Genomic DNA, 12882 nt, shown 5'->3' with positions numbered 1-12882 from the left:
CACTTGGAGGTAGGTTTCAGCTGAATTCTCATGACAGAGGCAAGGATGACCAGGGTTTTGGAAATAGAAAGATGCAGATTAGAAAGGGATGTGTCAGGGTGTGAGTCAGCGACAGGAGTAAGAGGAACAGAGAAAGTAGAGGCAAAGGCATCCACTGACACATGCTTCATGGGCTGAAATGAACAAGAAGGTAGGTGCCAGTGCTTTGCCTGAAGGATAGAGAGTTTCAGATGAGAGGAGAGTAGAAAGTGGTCAGTCCAAGAGTGAGGAGTGGTGAGAGGATTAGAAGGGCGGATCTCTGAGGTGATGAGAACATCCAAAGTATGTCCGGCAGAGTGTGTCGGGCCAGAGAGCAGAATGGAAAGAGAGAGATTGTTGCAGAGGTAGCGGAAAACCCCAGTGGAGGGATTAGAAGCATCCATGTGGATGTTGAGATCTCTGAGGAGGAGAAGTTGAGAAGAAGAGGCAAGGAGAGAAGAGGAGAGGTCGGCCAATTCAGAGAGGAAGTGGGTGACCTGGCCAGGTGGCCTATGGGTGGTGGCCACAGTTAGAAAGAGACCAGGAGAGCTATAGAGCCTCCAGACCAGGCATTAAAAGGAGGAGTAGGCCTGCACAGGGATGACAGAGGCAAGGGACCCACTCCGGTTTGATCAGGGCTACTGGACCTCCGGAACATGTATATTCATTGTGCATATAAAATCTGGGTATTACCATTCCTTCAGTCAACGAGACCAGTCTTAATCATTTGAGTAGAACCTATACATTAGTCAAAACCCATGACTTTGCATATTACAGATTGATTTTCTCTACACTTCCTGATCAATAAAGACAGTGGAATTGCCTAATTGGGTCATAGGGAACATTTTAATCACATTTATGGAAGCCAACGTGCTGGGATATGATTCTGTCTGCGTGAGGTATTCAATTTAAAGATATGTACTGGTCTTTGAGCTGAACACAGGACACCAGAACGATAAAGACCTATGCACCCCTAAAAATAGAACTCCAGTGGTTCGACAGTAACCAAACCATTGCAGTAGCCGCTAAATAAATAACACACGGCTAATATGCCTTGTTTGCCCATACTATTTCCCTTTGTGCATTCCTTTTACAAACGTGGGTTCCATAGTCTTGCCCATATTAGCTGTGATACATTGAAATGATTGCCAATTCATGAATACCACAAACTCTCATGTATAATGTTCTTCTGTCGCTAGGTTCCTGTCTCTGTCTGCAGTCCCAGCTGCCCGGTTGGATTCAGAAAAGCTACCTTGCCAGGAAAGCCCATGTGCTGCTTCCAGTGTGTCCCATGTCTAATGGGGGATATTTCCAACCAAACAGGTAAGTGTATGGGCGCAATGGGGAACTTGGCAATGATTACAATGTTTAGAAAAATAGCCATACTGCACTTCTCTTATTTTAATATCTTAGATTCTAGGGAATGCATTAAATGCCCCTGGGACCAATGGCCCAACAAGGAACAGGACAAATGCACCCCAAAGATCACAGAGTTTTTATCATATAAGGAGACATTTGGAGCCACGTTGGCGGCAAGCAGCATTTTCTCATCCGTGATACCTGCAGCCATCCTGGCAATATTTGCTCATTTCAACAACACTCCCATTGTCAAAGCGAGTAATTCAAAGCTCAGCTATGTGCTGCTTCTTTCTCTTACCTTGTGCTTTCTCTGTTCACTCTCTTTCATTGGATACCCGACAGCAGACAAATGCCTCCTCCGCCAGCCGGCTTTTGGCATCACTTTTACCCTTTGTGTGTCTTGCATTTTGGCCAAAACAATCATGGTGGTCCTCGCCTTCAATGCCACGAAACCCAACAGTGACTTAAAGAGGTGGGTTGGCCCTCGAGTGTCTTATACAATCATCACCGTCAGTACTCTCATCCAGGTCATTCTCTGTGTTTTCTGGTTGGTTCTTGCACCTCCTTACTCAGAATATAACACCTACACCCGACCTGGAATTATCTTAGTGGAATGTAATGAGGGCTCACCGTTTGCTTTCTGGTGCATGCTGGGATATCTTGGACTTCTGTCTACCATCAGTTTCATAGTGGCCTTCCTAGCCAGGAAACTACCTGACTGCTTCAATGAGGCTAAATTCATCACCTTCAGCATGCTGGCCTTCCTCAGCGTCTGGATCTCATTCATACCTGCCTACCTCAGCACCAAAGGAAAGTACATGGTGGCCATGGAGATCTTTGCCATCTTGTCTTCTGCTTTATCCCTGGTTTTCTGCATTTTCCTTCCAAAATGTTACATCATCCTATTGAAACCTCAAAGAAACTCTAAAGAATATTTAATGGGAAGGGGTGATGCTCTTACAAGAAAGCTTTGACCAATCTCCCATCCTAAACGTTTAGTGGTTGTGCTTTAATGTTTCCTTTATCATCTGTCATATGCTTGACATGTAGTCAAATAGTCAATTCCCACATTACCATAGTTTCAAATCCTTTGCGGCTTGATTTACATGCTGTCCTTATTTGCCCATAAACTACCTACAACTGGTAGTGCCACTTTGCCCAAGGGACATGTCTGCTTCGTTAAGGTCTTTATTATCATAGCCCAAGGCCATTAGGGGAATCTCTTTGAGTGTCACTGGGACAAACGTTGCAGCATGTGCAGATGTAATTCTTCACTTTGCATCAATGCATGCTGCATTCCTTGCAGCCACCCCAGTGTCTATTATAGACCACGTGACTGTGAGAGGAGAAATGTGAAATGTACAAAAGACTGACATTCTTATGGGGAAATCCACTGCAAACATGGACCTTGATAAGAAGGAGCCTGTGGGCTCAGGACATATACGCTGCCTGTAATTAGATCCAGGATCGCTGCCTGTAATTAGATCCTGGATATTGAACACGAGGCTGGGAAAGACAATCAAAACTATTCCCAGTTATTGGAAAGACATTCAAACTCATTATACATTGCGGAATAGATTGTGTTTTTTCCATAGACTTGAATGAGCCAGTAGTGACATCTTAAACGTTTGGCTATATTAAACAAGCTACCTACACAGCACCTATTATCAAGCCTTCTTCCCATTTCCCTTCCTCCCCATAAGGTTAAGAGCAATATATTTTAAACACATGACACTGCACCATTGAACTCACGTTTTTGAATGCAGGTATGCTACGTAAACTTGTTTTACTATAGTCTCTGAAATTCATCCTGCTTATACTTTTCATTAAGTTATAAGTGGTCCAGAAATAGTTGTACAATGATTATCTCTAATAGCAATTAAAATGCCTGTGCGTGTGTTTGCTATCTCTAAGGAGCGTGTTGGCCTAAAAACAAGTATGAACAAAATGTGCAGCGCAGGCGAATAGACAAAGGGGGCAATGAAAGCAGCTCACTTGGCATACATGATCTGTTCTCTTTTACTCTGTGAGCATCTACTTCTGTCTCCTTAACACCTAAGTCATCAACTCCTGACCAATCAGAACAAGGCGGTTAGTTTGACTCGCTGCTTAACACCAGTGTTCTTCTCTCTACATAGGCTCCCTATTGTAGGCTGTATCAGCTTCAAGCTGCTCTGGATCATGCTCAGAGACTTCTGGGGCTCCGGCCCTGCTTGCCCCAAGTGAAAGGTGAAGAGGTATAGTTGGTGGAGCCACTGGGGCAGCCCTTTGGAATTAACTCCTTACTGTCGAGGAGCACCACCTGTGGTACTGGAAAAGTCTAAAAACATTCATACTCTGAGATTTCTTTACTAGAATAATAATGGGAGTGACACCCTTGATGCACCAAATGAGGAGAGCTAGATCAAGGTATTCCAGGTTCTGCTGTATTCAACTGATTAACTGCTACAAAATGGAGATCATAACAAATCTTCTATATGGCTTCGAGCCATATGTCAGTGCTGCAGACTTTTAAAAAGTGACATATGTGTCTGAGTTTGAAATTTTTATTTTCTTTAGAGATTACCCTGCCACCAGTTTAGGGTACTCATGATCATCATGATGAGTTTGGGTAAATGGTGCATATCTTAAATATCGCTCCCTGTGCCGCAGTGATTTTGTTGTCGCTGTGCCGGTCGAGTGTGCATCTTGTGACCTTTGAACCTGCTTTGTGCCATATGCAGAGCAGGTGCTGCAGATCACGCTACTAATGCATCAGTGCACAAGTGCACTATGCTTTTGGCATTGAGTTGCAGAAAAGGGGGATCTGATTAGCAGATTATCGCTTTGGAGAAGAAATCACCCGCTTCTATTTATGTACTAACACAAATTTAAAAATTCAGGCCCTTTCACCCTTGCCAAATGTAAATTCTTCACACTCCCCCCCAGCCAAAAAGAAAACTCACACTTCTAAGGATCTGGCTCATCCTATTGGTGAAAGTACTTACTGAGGCCATCTACATTGGAGTCCTGTACCCCTGATTTGTGTTGGATGTCCATGTCCAATCCCTGTAGGAATATGGCCCAGTGCAGTCACCTGGGATTCTCTCCCTGCACAGCCATGAGCCACCTCAAAGGTCTGTGGTCATTTTGGAAAGTGAAGTGAGACCCACAAATGTAGGGATGTACAACTGAAACTACTGCAAATGCCTCCTTTTCAATGGTAGCCCAGTTGTTCTCTCACTTGGTAAAGCACCTACTTAGGTATGCACAAGGGTGTTCTAACCCTTCAGAGTTCAGTGTGATAACATTGCACCGATGCCAAATTCGTAAGTGTCTGTCTGTATGATAAACTCCCGAAATCTGGGATCTTCAGAAAGGGGGCCTGGCACCGGCCATCCTTCAAGGTCTAGAATGATAACAGGCAGGGGTCCAAGTGACTTTTTTTGGCAGCTTCTTTGAGGTGACATCATTCAGGGGAAGGGCAAGAGTCCCAAACCCCTTAATGAAAATCTGAAATAACCTGGATTTTGGCCACGAGAGGCTGTTTCTTACCAAAACCAACTTGAAGTCCTAGGTAAGTTGCAGTGCCCTGCGCTATCTGGCATTTGGACGTCTTTATAGTCAGCTTTCTACATGGCTTGAAGCCCCTTTTCCAGGTGGGGTAGATGGTCTTCCCAGGTGCTTCTGAATATGGGAACGTTTTCAAGATAGGCGATGCTAAAGTCTTCTAGCCCCGTTAGAACATGGTTTACCATCCTCTGGCAGGGGCATTCTTTAGTCAGAACGGCATAACAGAAACCTGATAATGCCCATCCGGGGCAGGGGGGAATGCAGACCTCTCTTTGTCAGGATTAGTCAGACCGACCTGTCAGTAGCTGGACATGAGTTTGGATGTACTGCTGAACCAGGCAGCACTTAACAGGTCAATTAGCTCATCTGCCTGAGGGATGGGGTGTGCATCTGTCTTCATGACAGAATGGAGCCACCGATAGTTCTTGAAAAAGTGGTCCTCGGTCTTCCCACTACTGGACTTTTTAGGGACCAGTATCACCCGGCTAGCCTAGGAGCTGCAGGAAGGCTCAATAACCCCCAAGGCCAATATCTTGGTGAGCTCCTCCTTAATGCCTTGTCCGATGTCCGGTGAATCCTACTCTTCACCATTTTACTGGCTCCAGTGTCGATGTCATGGGCACAACAATTGATCTTCCCAGGAGTCAGGGAGAACAGTCAGTTGAACTCCCTTGAGAGACCCATGGGTGGACTCTGAATGTAATAAGTCAGGGAGGGCATCCGTCTTCTCCTCCATCTCGTCATCTGTGACCAGAGCCATCACCAAGTCATCCAGGCTGTAATGAGGTTTTAAACTGTTTACGTGAAAGAGCTGATGCGTCTGCCTCAGGGTCCTCATGTCGATGAGTTAGTTCATCTAAATTACCCTTTCCAGAACCATGTAGGGCCCAGTCCCCTTTTTGTATAAGGCACTGGGCATGATGGGATCCATGATCCAGACCATTTGACTTGGCGTGCACTCGGCTTGGTCGCCTTTTGGGCATGCCAGTGCTTCATGAGCTCCTGGCTGGCTTTCAGGTTCTGGGTGCTCTGTTCCCTTCACTTGTCCATCCAGGATCGGAGGCCAAGCACATAGTCCACTATGTTGTGGGAAGGAGTTTGGGAATTGCTCTCCCATCCTTCCCGAACCAGACTTAGTGACCGCTACTGGGATGGGAAAACCGAAGATCGAAAAAACAGAACTCAGCACCACTCTGTGGCACCTCCAGTAAGTGAACAGGAGGAATGGCAGGAGAATATCCCATTTTCTCTTAAGTGGCTCTTCCAGGCCACCTATCATGCCCTTCAGGGTATTGTTGACCCCTCAACAAGCCTGTTGATTTGTAGGTGAAAGCTGTAGAGAAGGTATAGGTAATCCCACACTCATACCACATTGGCTTCATATACGCATATATGAAGTCAGATTCCCTATTGGAAATTACTTCCTTAGGGAATCCCACTTGAGAAAATATCTTTACGAGTACCAGGGTGGGAAATTCCTTTGTTTGAGTTTTGTCTTTGGCGGGAGTCCCCTGGACCCCCCGCCCAGGCTCCAGTCAGTCTGTAAGCACAGGAAGTGGGGGAGGAGTCCAAAACTTCCCCCTCCTTTGTCCTAGGTCTTCCTTCAACTGGGCCAAATCCCAGTGGGGGGTTGGCTGTCCTGATTGGACAGCCAGACGCCCCTTTCTTGTAAAATGCGGGGAGAGAATGCAGAGGTTGTGTTGCAGTTCCTGATAAATACTGGAAACCTGGAAGCTGGTCATGTCGACCACTTGGACAGAAAACCGAAGAGGATGACGAAGGAAAAGCGGTGAGAATGATTTCCAGCGGCCGGAGAGCCTGCTGTGTAAACGGAGCCTGCTGCAGCCCTTCCTTCCAATCAACCTGGGGTCTACGAAAACGACGACCTGAACACAGAACCTTGTGAGACACACTAGAATCAAGAAGACTGGCATTTTGAGCCATTCCACGGGTTGCTGCGACCTTGCGTTCTTGCAATACCCCAATACCCTGGGACCTCGAGCCACTGTGCGGTACATGGTCTTCTGAATTCCGAATCTCACTGAAACTTCGTGGGCATCCTGGTGTATCTCCAGAGACACGAATCGAGTCCAAAAAGTCCCCTGATAAGAGTGCTGGACCTTTTAAACGACGAGAATTCAACCACAATTTTCAGTCTTCTTCTGTGCCCCTTGAAAAGGCGCCAAACCCGCAGAACCGCATTCAGCCACGAGAAAAATCTTGCCCAGAGCCTTCTTCATCTATCCCTGCTGCAAAGTCCCTTCTGAGGTCAGTCTCCAGGACAAGGAATCCACTGACCGGGTATTTGGCTGCAGTCCCTGAAGTTCTCCTGCTGCAATCTCTTCTTCATTGCTGAGGTACTGTGTTGGCTTGGGTATATACTTACCTTAAGCCTGTTGGGATTTCTGTGTAGTCCTGGGGTGTTTTCTGTGATTGGGAGGTCACTCGTCCAGTACACACAGTCCCACTGCTAGAACCCTGTTGGGGTGTCTTCTGTGAAGCCCCTGGACCCTCTTCTAACCCTAGAAGTAAAGTACTCACTTGTTTTCCAATTTTCCTAAGGAAACTCTGACTTTTGCTACTAAAGAACTTATTCTAACACTGCCTGTTGGTCACGAGTCCTAGTGACCCCCCTTCTGCTACTGAGAACTCTCATGCTCTAAGGGAAAGACTTTGAAGGGATTGGGACTTCTGCCTAGAAAAGAAATCAAGTGTTTTACTTACTTGTAAAGAGTTGGTTGGTTGGTAACTGTAATTCTAAGAGTGAACAGTTACAAAGGTCTTACTGATCTTGAAGGTGTGATGCACTATTCTTAAAAGTATGGTTAACATCTTTTCTTCCTTAGCCACTGTTTTACCAGTCTAAAAGAAAGTAGATGTGAAGGTATTTTACTCTCTTGTGATTAGGTTGTGCCTCTTTACAAATGTAATGTGTTGGTTTCACCAGATTATTCCTGTAGGCTAATTGTATGAGTGTCCTCCAACTGTTGGTATCACCAGGTTAGTCCTGTTAGGATAACTGTATGAGAGTCCGCCAAATGGATCTTGCTTCCCCTGACTTGCTGCTGGCCTGTCCTGAATAAGTCTACATTAGGTTGTTGCCTACCTAGAATAATTATTCTGTAAAGTGTGACATTGGGTTTTACTCTCCACTTCATTTTGAAGTTAAAGTAAGTGTGTTTTATTTACCTTGTGTTAGCTGTGTGCCATCCAAAACAAGTTACCAGAGTTTTTGCTTACCTCAATCTGGGGTTCCCTGATTCCCACAGCATCTGTAATGGTATATTACATCCTTAGGGTTTACTCACCTGGTATAACTGTGTGTTATGACAAAAGTAGTTATAGATTTTTACTGCACCTAGAATAAGTGTTTCACTATTCACCAAAAGTGTATTGTCCAGTTGACTGTTTATGTGATTTGTTCCAAGAGTCACTTGACAACTGGAAGGGCCTACTGTCCTTGTATTACCAAAAGTAATCTAAAAGTAACCATTGGTCTTTTACTCCCAAAGAATAGGCTTGACCTAAACTAAATGTGTATAACAAGGTTTTGACTTCCCTAGAACTACTGTTAGGTGTTCCAAGTAAGGTTTATACTTGGGTCTGTGTACTTTCAAGTATAGTGTTGTGTTTTATATTGTGATTTCATATAATGTGTTAGTACTTACTTAACCCCTAGATTTATCTGGGCCTACCTGTATTTAAATAAATCCTTTATTTTTACAATACATAGTGTTTCAGTGTTTCTTTGGATCATTTGTATTACAATGTTCATTTGTACTGTAACTTCTGCCCTCTCTCCCTTCTAAGATAAGCCTGGCTGCTCTGTCTACGCTACCCCGAACTCAGGTGGTACAGCCTTATACTAAGAGTGGAGTCTTGTACTGCCTCAGTAGAATGGTTTTGCTAAGCCCTTAATTGGACTTCAGAAAAACTGTCCTAACAGTAAAAGTAGTTTTATTCGGAGCCTGGCCTTGATTCTGTGCACCATTCCCTTGATTATTCTGGTGCTGCTGCATATGGTTTCTGTTGTGGCCATTTGTTCCTGGGTGCCTTCTCTGCTGCCTTCTCTGACCATACCCGCCTCTATTTTGCAGATGTGGACATTGCAATCGCCAGTGTCCTTCCCCTCTGCAATACTCATATTGATTTAATCCCAAAGGCCCTCCATGCATGTTTAAATTTTTCCTGCCCTGTGCATTTCCCCTTCCACTGTTGTGTCCCGATACTTGCCGGAGTAACACCCTAGTTTTCAAATTCGTTCTATTCTTCGCTTCTCTTTCTTTTTCGGTATTTACTCGATTCTCGTAATATTGGGCCATGTGTAATACTTCTCCTAGCGTTTTTGCTTGCCATGCACTTTCTGATATCATTATTAAATTTTGAATCAGGAGTATTAATCCGCTCACATATTTATCAACAAATAACCTTTTTCCCGCTTCCGTGCTTACATCCTGCCCACTGAAATCTGTAAATACTTCTTCGAATCTGTTAAAATAATCTGTAGCCAGCTCGTCCTTACCTTGAACACATGCAGTGAATTTGTCCCATTGAATTCTTTTCTCTGGGACAAATTCTTTTAATTTTTGTACTATTCGTGCCGGCAATGCTATCATATTCGGCCCTGGCTTTGCACCACTTCTTTATCTTTATCCTCCTGTATTACATTTGCCCAAGTGGCGCCATAGGCTGTCTCATCATCTACCTTCCTTATTCGTTTCCATATGTCCGCTGGCAGAATTACAGGGGAATATTAGATCTATATCACTCATAGTGAACACTGAGGATTGCAATAAAGACTCTACTTCTTTATAGAAACCCGATGGATTTTTTCGTATGTCAGGGATCGTTTGTTTTATATTATTCACTTCCTGTCTAGAGAAGGGGACGTGCACATATTGGGCTGTGTAATGTGCTGGAGTTACCTCAGCTGGCGTAGTGCCTACCGCGGGAGTCTCTACCTTTGGTACAAAGGTAGGGGGCACTTCCCTCATGGGGAATGTCACACTCACTGTTCCTCCCCCTTCTCTCATATGGAACAATATTCCCAGATCGAGGGATAAGGCTGTTTCTCCCGTCCCTCGTTCTATTGCCCTTTAATATACTGCCATTGTCTGGGGGGGGCTGGCTTTCTCCTCGCTTATTTCTCTGTTTATCAGATATTCAACCATCATCTGCAGTGCTTTCCTTTTCATCGGTAAAGAATGTTCATCAAATATTCCGTGTATTTCCATTGTGGGAATACTAGGATCTGAAATCCACTTTAACGCTTTACTTGTGCATACTTTTAATACACCACTAACCTGACCTGGTGGCGGCAAAGATTTCTGCATATAAGGTCCCGCCGCTTTCTTCCTACCTCTCTCAATATCCTTCCTCCTATACCCTGGTGTAGCAAGTACTTCGGAATATTCCTCATCAAGTTCATTCTTAAGTTCAAGCAATCTGCTCACATGTTCTTTTATTTCTTCATCTCTCCCTCTACAATTGGTTAATGCGTTCAAATCCAACAATCGTTGTGGTGGTAACTTCCCAATCAACTTTTTCCATTGTGCTGACAAATATTCCCCCATGCATTCCAACAATACCTGTTTTTTATTGTTCCTTCTGAAGTCATACAGTGACGCTAGCATGGATGCCCCATCATTCTCGTCTATATACATTTCCGCCTGTTCTTGCAGCTCACGCTTTCTCTCCTTGCTGATCGCGCTGCGGGTCACTCTCATACATTCACTTTGTTCAAATTCGCTCATGGGGTGTGGTCGGGACAGAGGCACCCTCTTGACCGGGAGGTGCGGAGGGGGCAGTGAGAGTGGAAGATGTCTGTTGGGGTTGTGATAATTGCGAAACACTCGGGCTGGCTGACTAGTGGGCAGTGCAATTACTGATGCAGCCTGTGGCTGCTGTGCTGGGGATGGGAGGGGCTGAGCAACGGGAGGGGGTTGAGCGGCAGCTACTGACATAGTCATTTTAGTCTCTCCCCTCGGGCCTTGTTTTGTTTCAGTTAATATTTTGTTTATTAATAAGTCTGATGAGTGTAGCTCTCTTTGTGGATATATTTTTTCAATATTCAATTGGTCGCGTCTATTTGCCTTCCTCAAACTATTACTCCTCTCCTCCTCCTCCTTTTCCTCAGGTTTCTCCGCTTTTGATTTATGCCTGCGTGCATGTTTCTCTCTACTTCTAAATCGGAGCATTGCTTCCCTCCTCCAGTCCCTAAGGATATCAAGTGCCGCAGGTTGTGCTTTCTTACTTATCAAAACCTTTTCCAGGTTATCTATCTGATCCATCTCAAAACTACCATTACTCGGCCACTGAAGATCTTACTGCTTTCTGGTTTGCTTATGCCAAATTTCACAAAACATTATTGCTCCCACACCATACTTCACATACATAGCATAAGCCGGCGTTCCCCCCGGAGGCGCGACCTGGCCTGTTTCCAAAGATTGTTCGCCGCAGCGGAAAAACCCCGCTAAGGTGGACAATACCCCAGGCATGTTTTAACCTTACCCTTGGCTAATCAACTCTCAAACAATATCAGGATCACTTACGAATCGGGGCACGACTCACCTGATTAGTCAATTTGTCTTTTCAAGACACAATGGGCCTCATTACACGGATGGCGGTAGGGATTTAACGTTACCGGTAATGTATTACCGGTAACGTTAAATCCACATGTGGATCACGACCCAGCACACCGCTATTAGCGGCACCGCTAATTACGGTGCCACTAATAGCGGGCAGGCCGCGTGCGCGCGATCCTCCATCCCGTTAATTACGCCATGCCGCTATTAGCACAGCATCACAAGGCCAGTGCACATGCTAATAGCGGCATGGTAAATCCCCCCAAACCCCTTACCGCCATGGTGCAAATACCGGCATCGCGGACCACCCGTTAAGGGAAATGAGCAGTGTTCCCACCTGCCACAGGTGCACCAAATCAGCACAGGTGAAGGCAATGGAGACTATGGCAGCTCAAAAGGAGCACACCACACCCCTTCCCACACCCCTCCCCACACCAAGATGGTTCCAATACTGGCAGCATTACCTGGCCTGGAGGACCTCATTGCAGCGCAGCTGCTACAACAACAGGCAGCACAAAGGAGACGCAGGAGGAGGAGGAAGAGGAGGAGGAGGAGGAGGGCAAGACAGGCACAGCAGGCACCACAACGCCACCTAATCATACCACAGAGGCACCCACCAATACCCAGGATCAGAGCCAGTCCATTCAACCTGACCCCTGAGAAGATACACACCCTGTACCATCTGGACAGGGCTACCATCACCAGCATCGTGGACATGATCCACAACGACATTGTGAGCCTCATAGACATCAGAACTGCCATCCCCCCGCTACTGAAGGTGGTGAGTGTGCTCCACTTCATGGCCACAGGCACCTATCAGCATACAGTGGGACAGATGCATGGCATCTCACAACCAGTATTCTCACGCACGCTGAACCAGGTACTCGATGCACTCCTGAAGCATGCACCTGAACACATATCCATGCCACAGACTGCCCAGGAGATTGCAAACACAAAAGTTGGCTTCTATTCACTGGCAGGCATTCCAAGTTGCATCGGGGCCATCGACTGTACCCATGTGGAATTGGTGGTCCCACATCACAATGAAGTAGTGTACCGAAACAGGAAGCGATTCCACTCCATCAATGTCCAAATGGTATGTGACGCCAACAAGATAATCACACATTGCTGTGCCAGATTCCCAGGATCAACACATGATTCCATGGTTCTGCGGAACTCAACTATCCCACGCTACATGGAGCGACACACCGGACAACGTTCGTGGCTACTTGGTGAGTAGCAGGGCAAGCACATGGCTGCGTGATTTGGGGGGGGGAGAGATACATACTCCAACTGGGTGTGAATGGGGGGGGAGAGATACATACTCCAACTGGGTGTGAATGGGGGGGGGGAGATACATCCTCCAACT

General features: G+C 45.8%; 1 protein-coding gene across 1 annotated transcript in view; it reads left to right on the top strand.

Annotated features, from left to right (window-relative positions):
- The window catches only part of LOC138464428 (extracellular calcium-sensing receptor-like), a 58136-nt gene extending 55785 nt beyond the window's left edge, over nucleotides 1-2351 (top strand). The window contains exons 5-6 of the mRNA XM_069607217.1: nucleotides 1218-1341; nucleotides 1432-2351. Of these exons, the coding sequence (XP_069463318.1) occupies nucleotides 1218-1341; nucleotides 1432-2351 (1044 nt within the window). The remainder of the gene's footprint in view (nucleotides 1-1217; nucleotides 1342-1431) is intronic.
- Nucleotides 2352-12882: the final 10531 nt, after the last annotated feature.

Source organism: Ambystoma mexicanum, chromosome 1p, assembly GCF_040938575.1.
Source record: "Ambystoma mexicanum isolate Mex_15411 chromosome 1p, UKY_AmexF1_1, whole genome shotgun sequence".
NCBI classification, from domain to species: domain Eukaryota; kingdom Metazoa; phylum Chordata; class Amphibia; order Caudata; family Ambystomatidae; genus Ambystoma; species Ambystoma mexicanum.
This window is presented reverse-complemented; position numbering and strand designations above follow the sequence as displayed.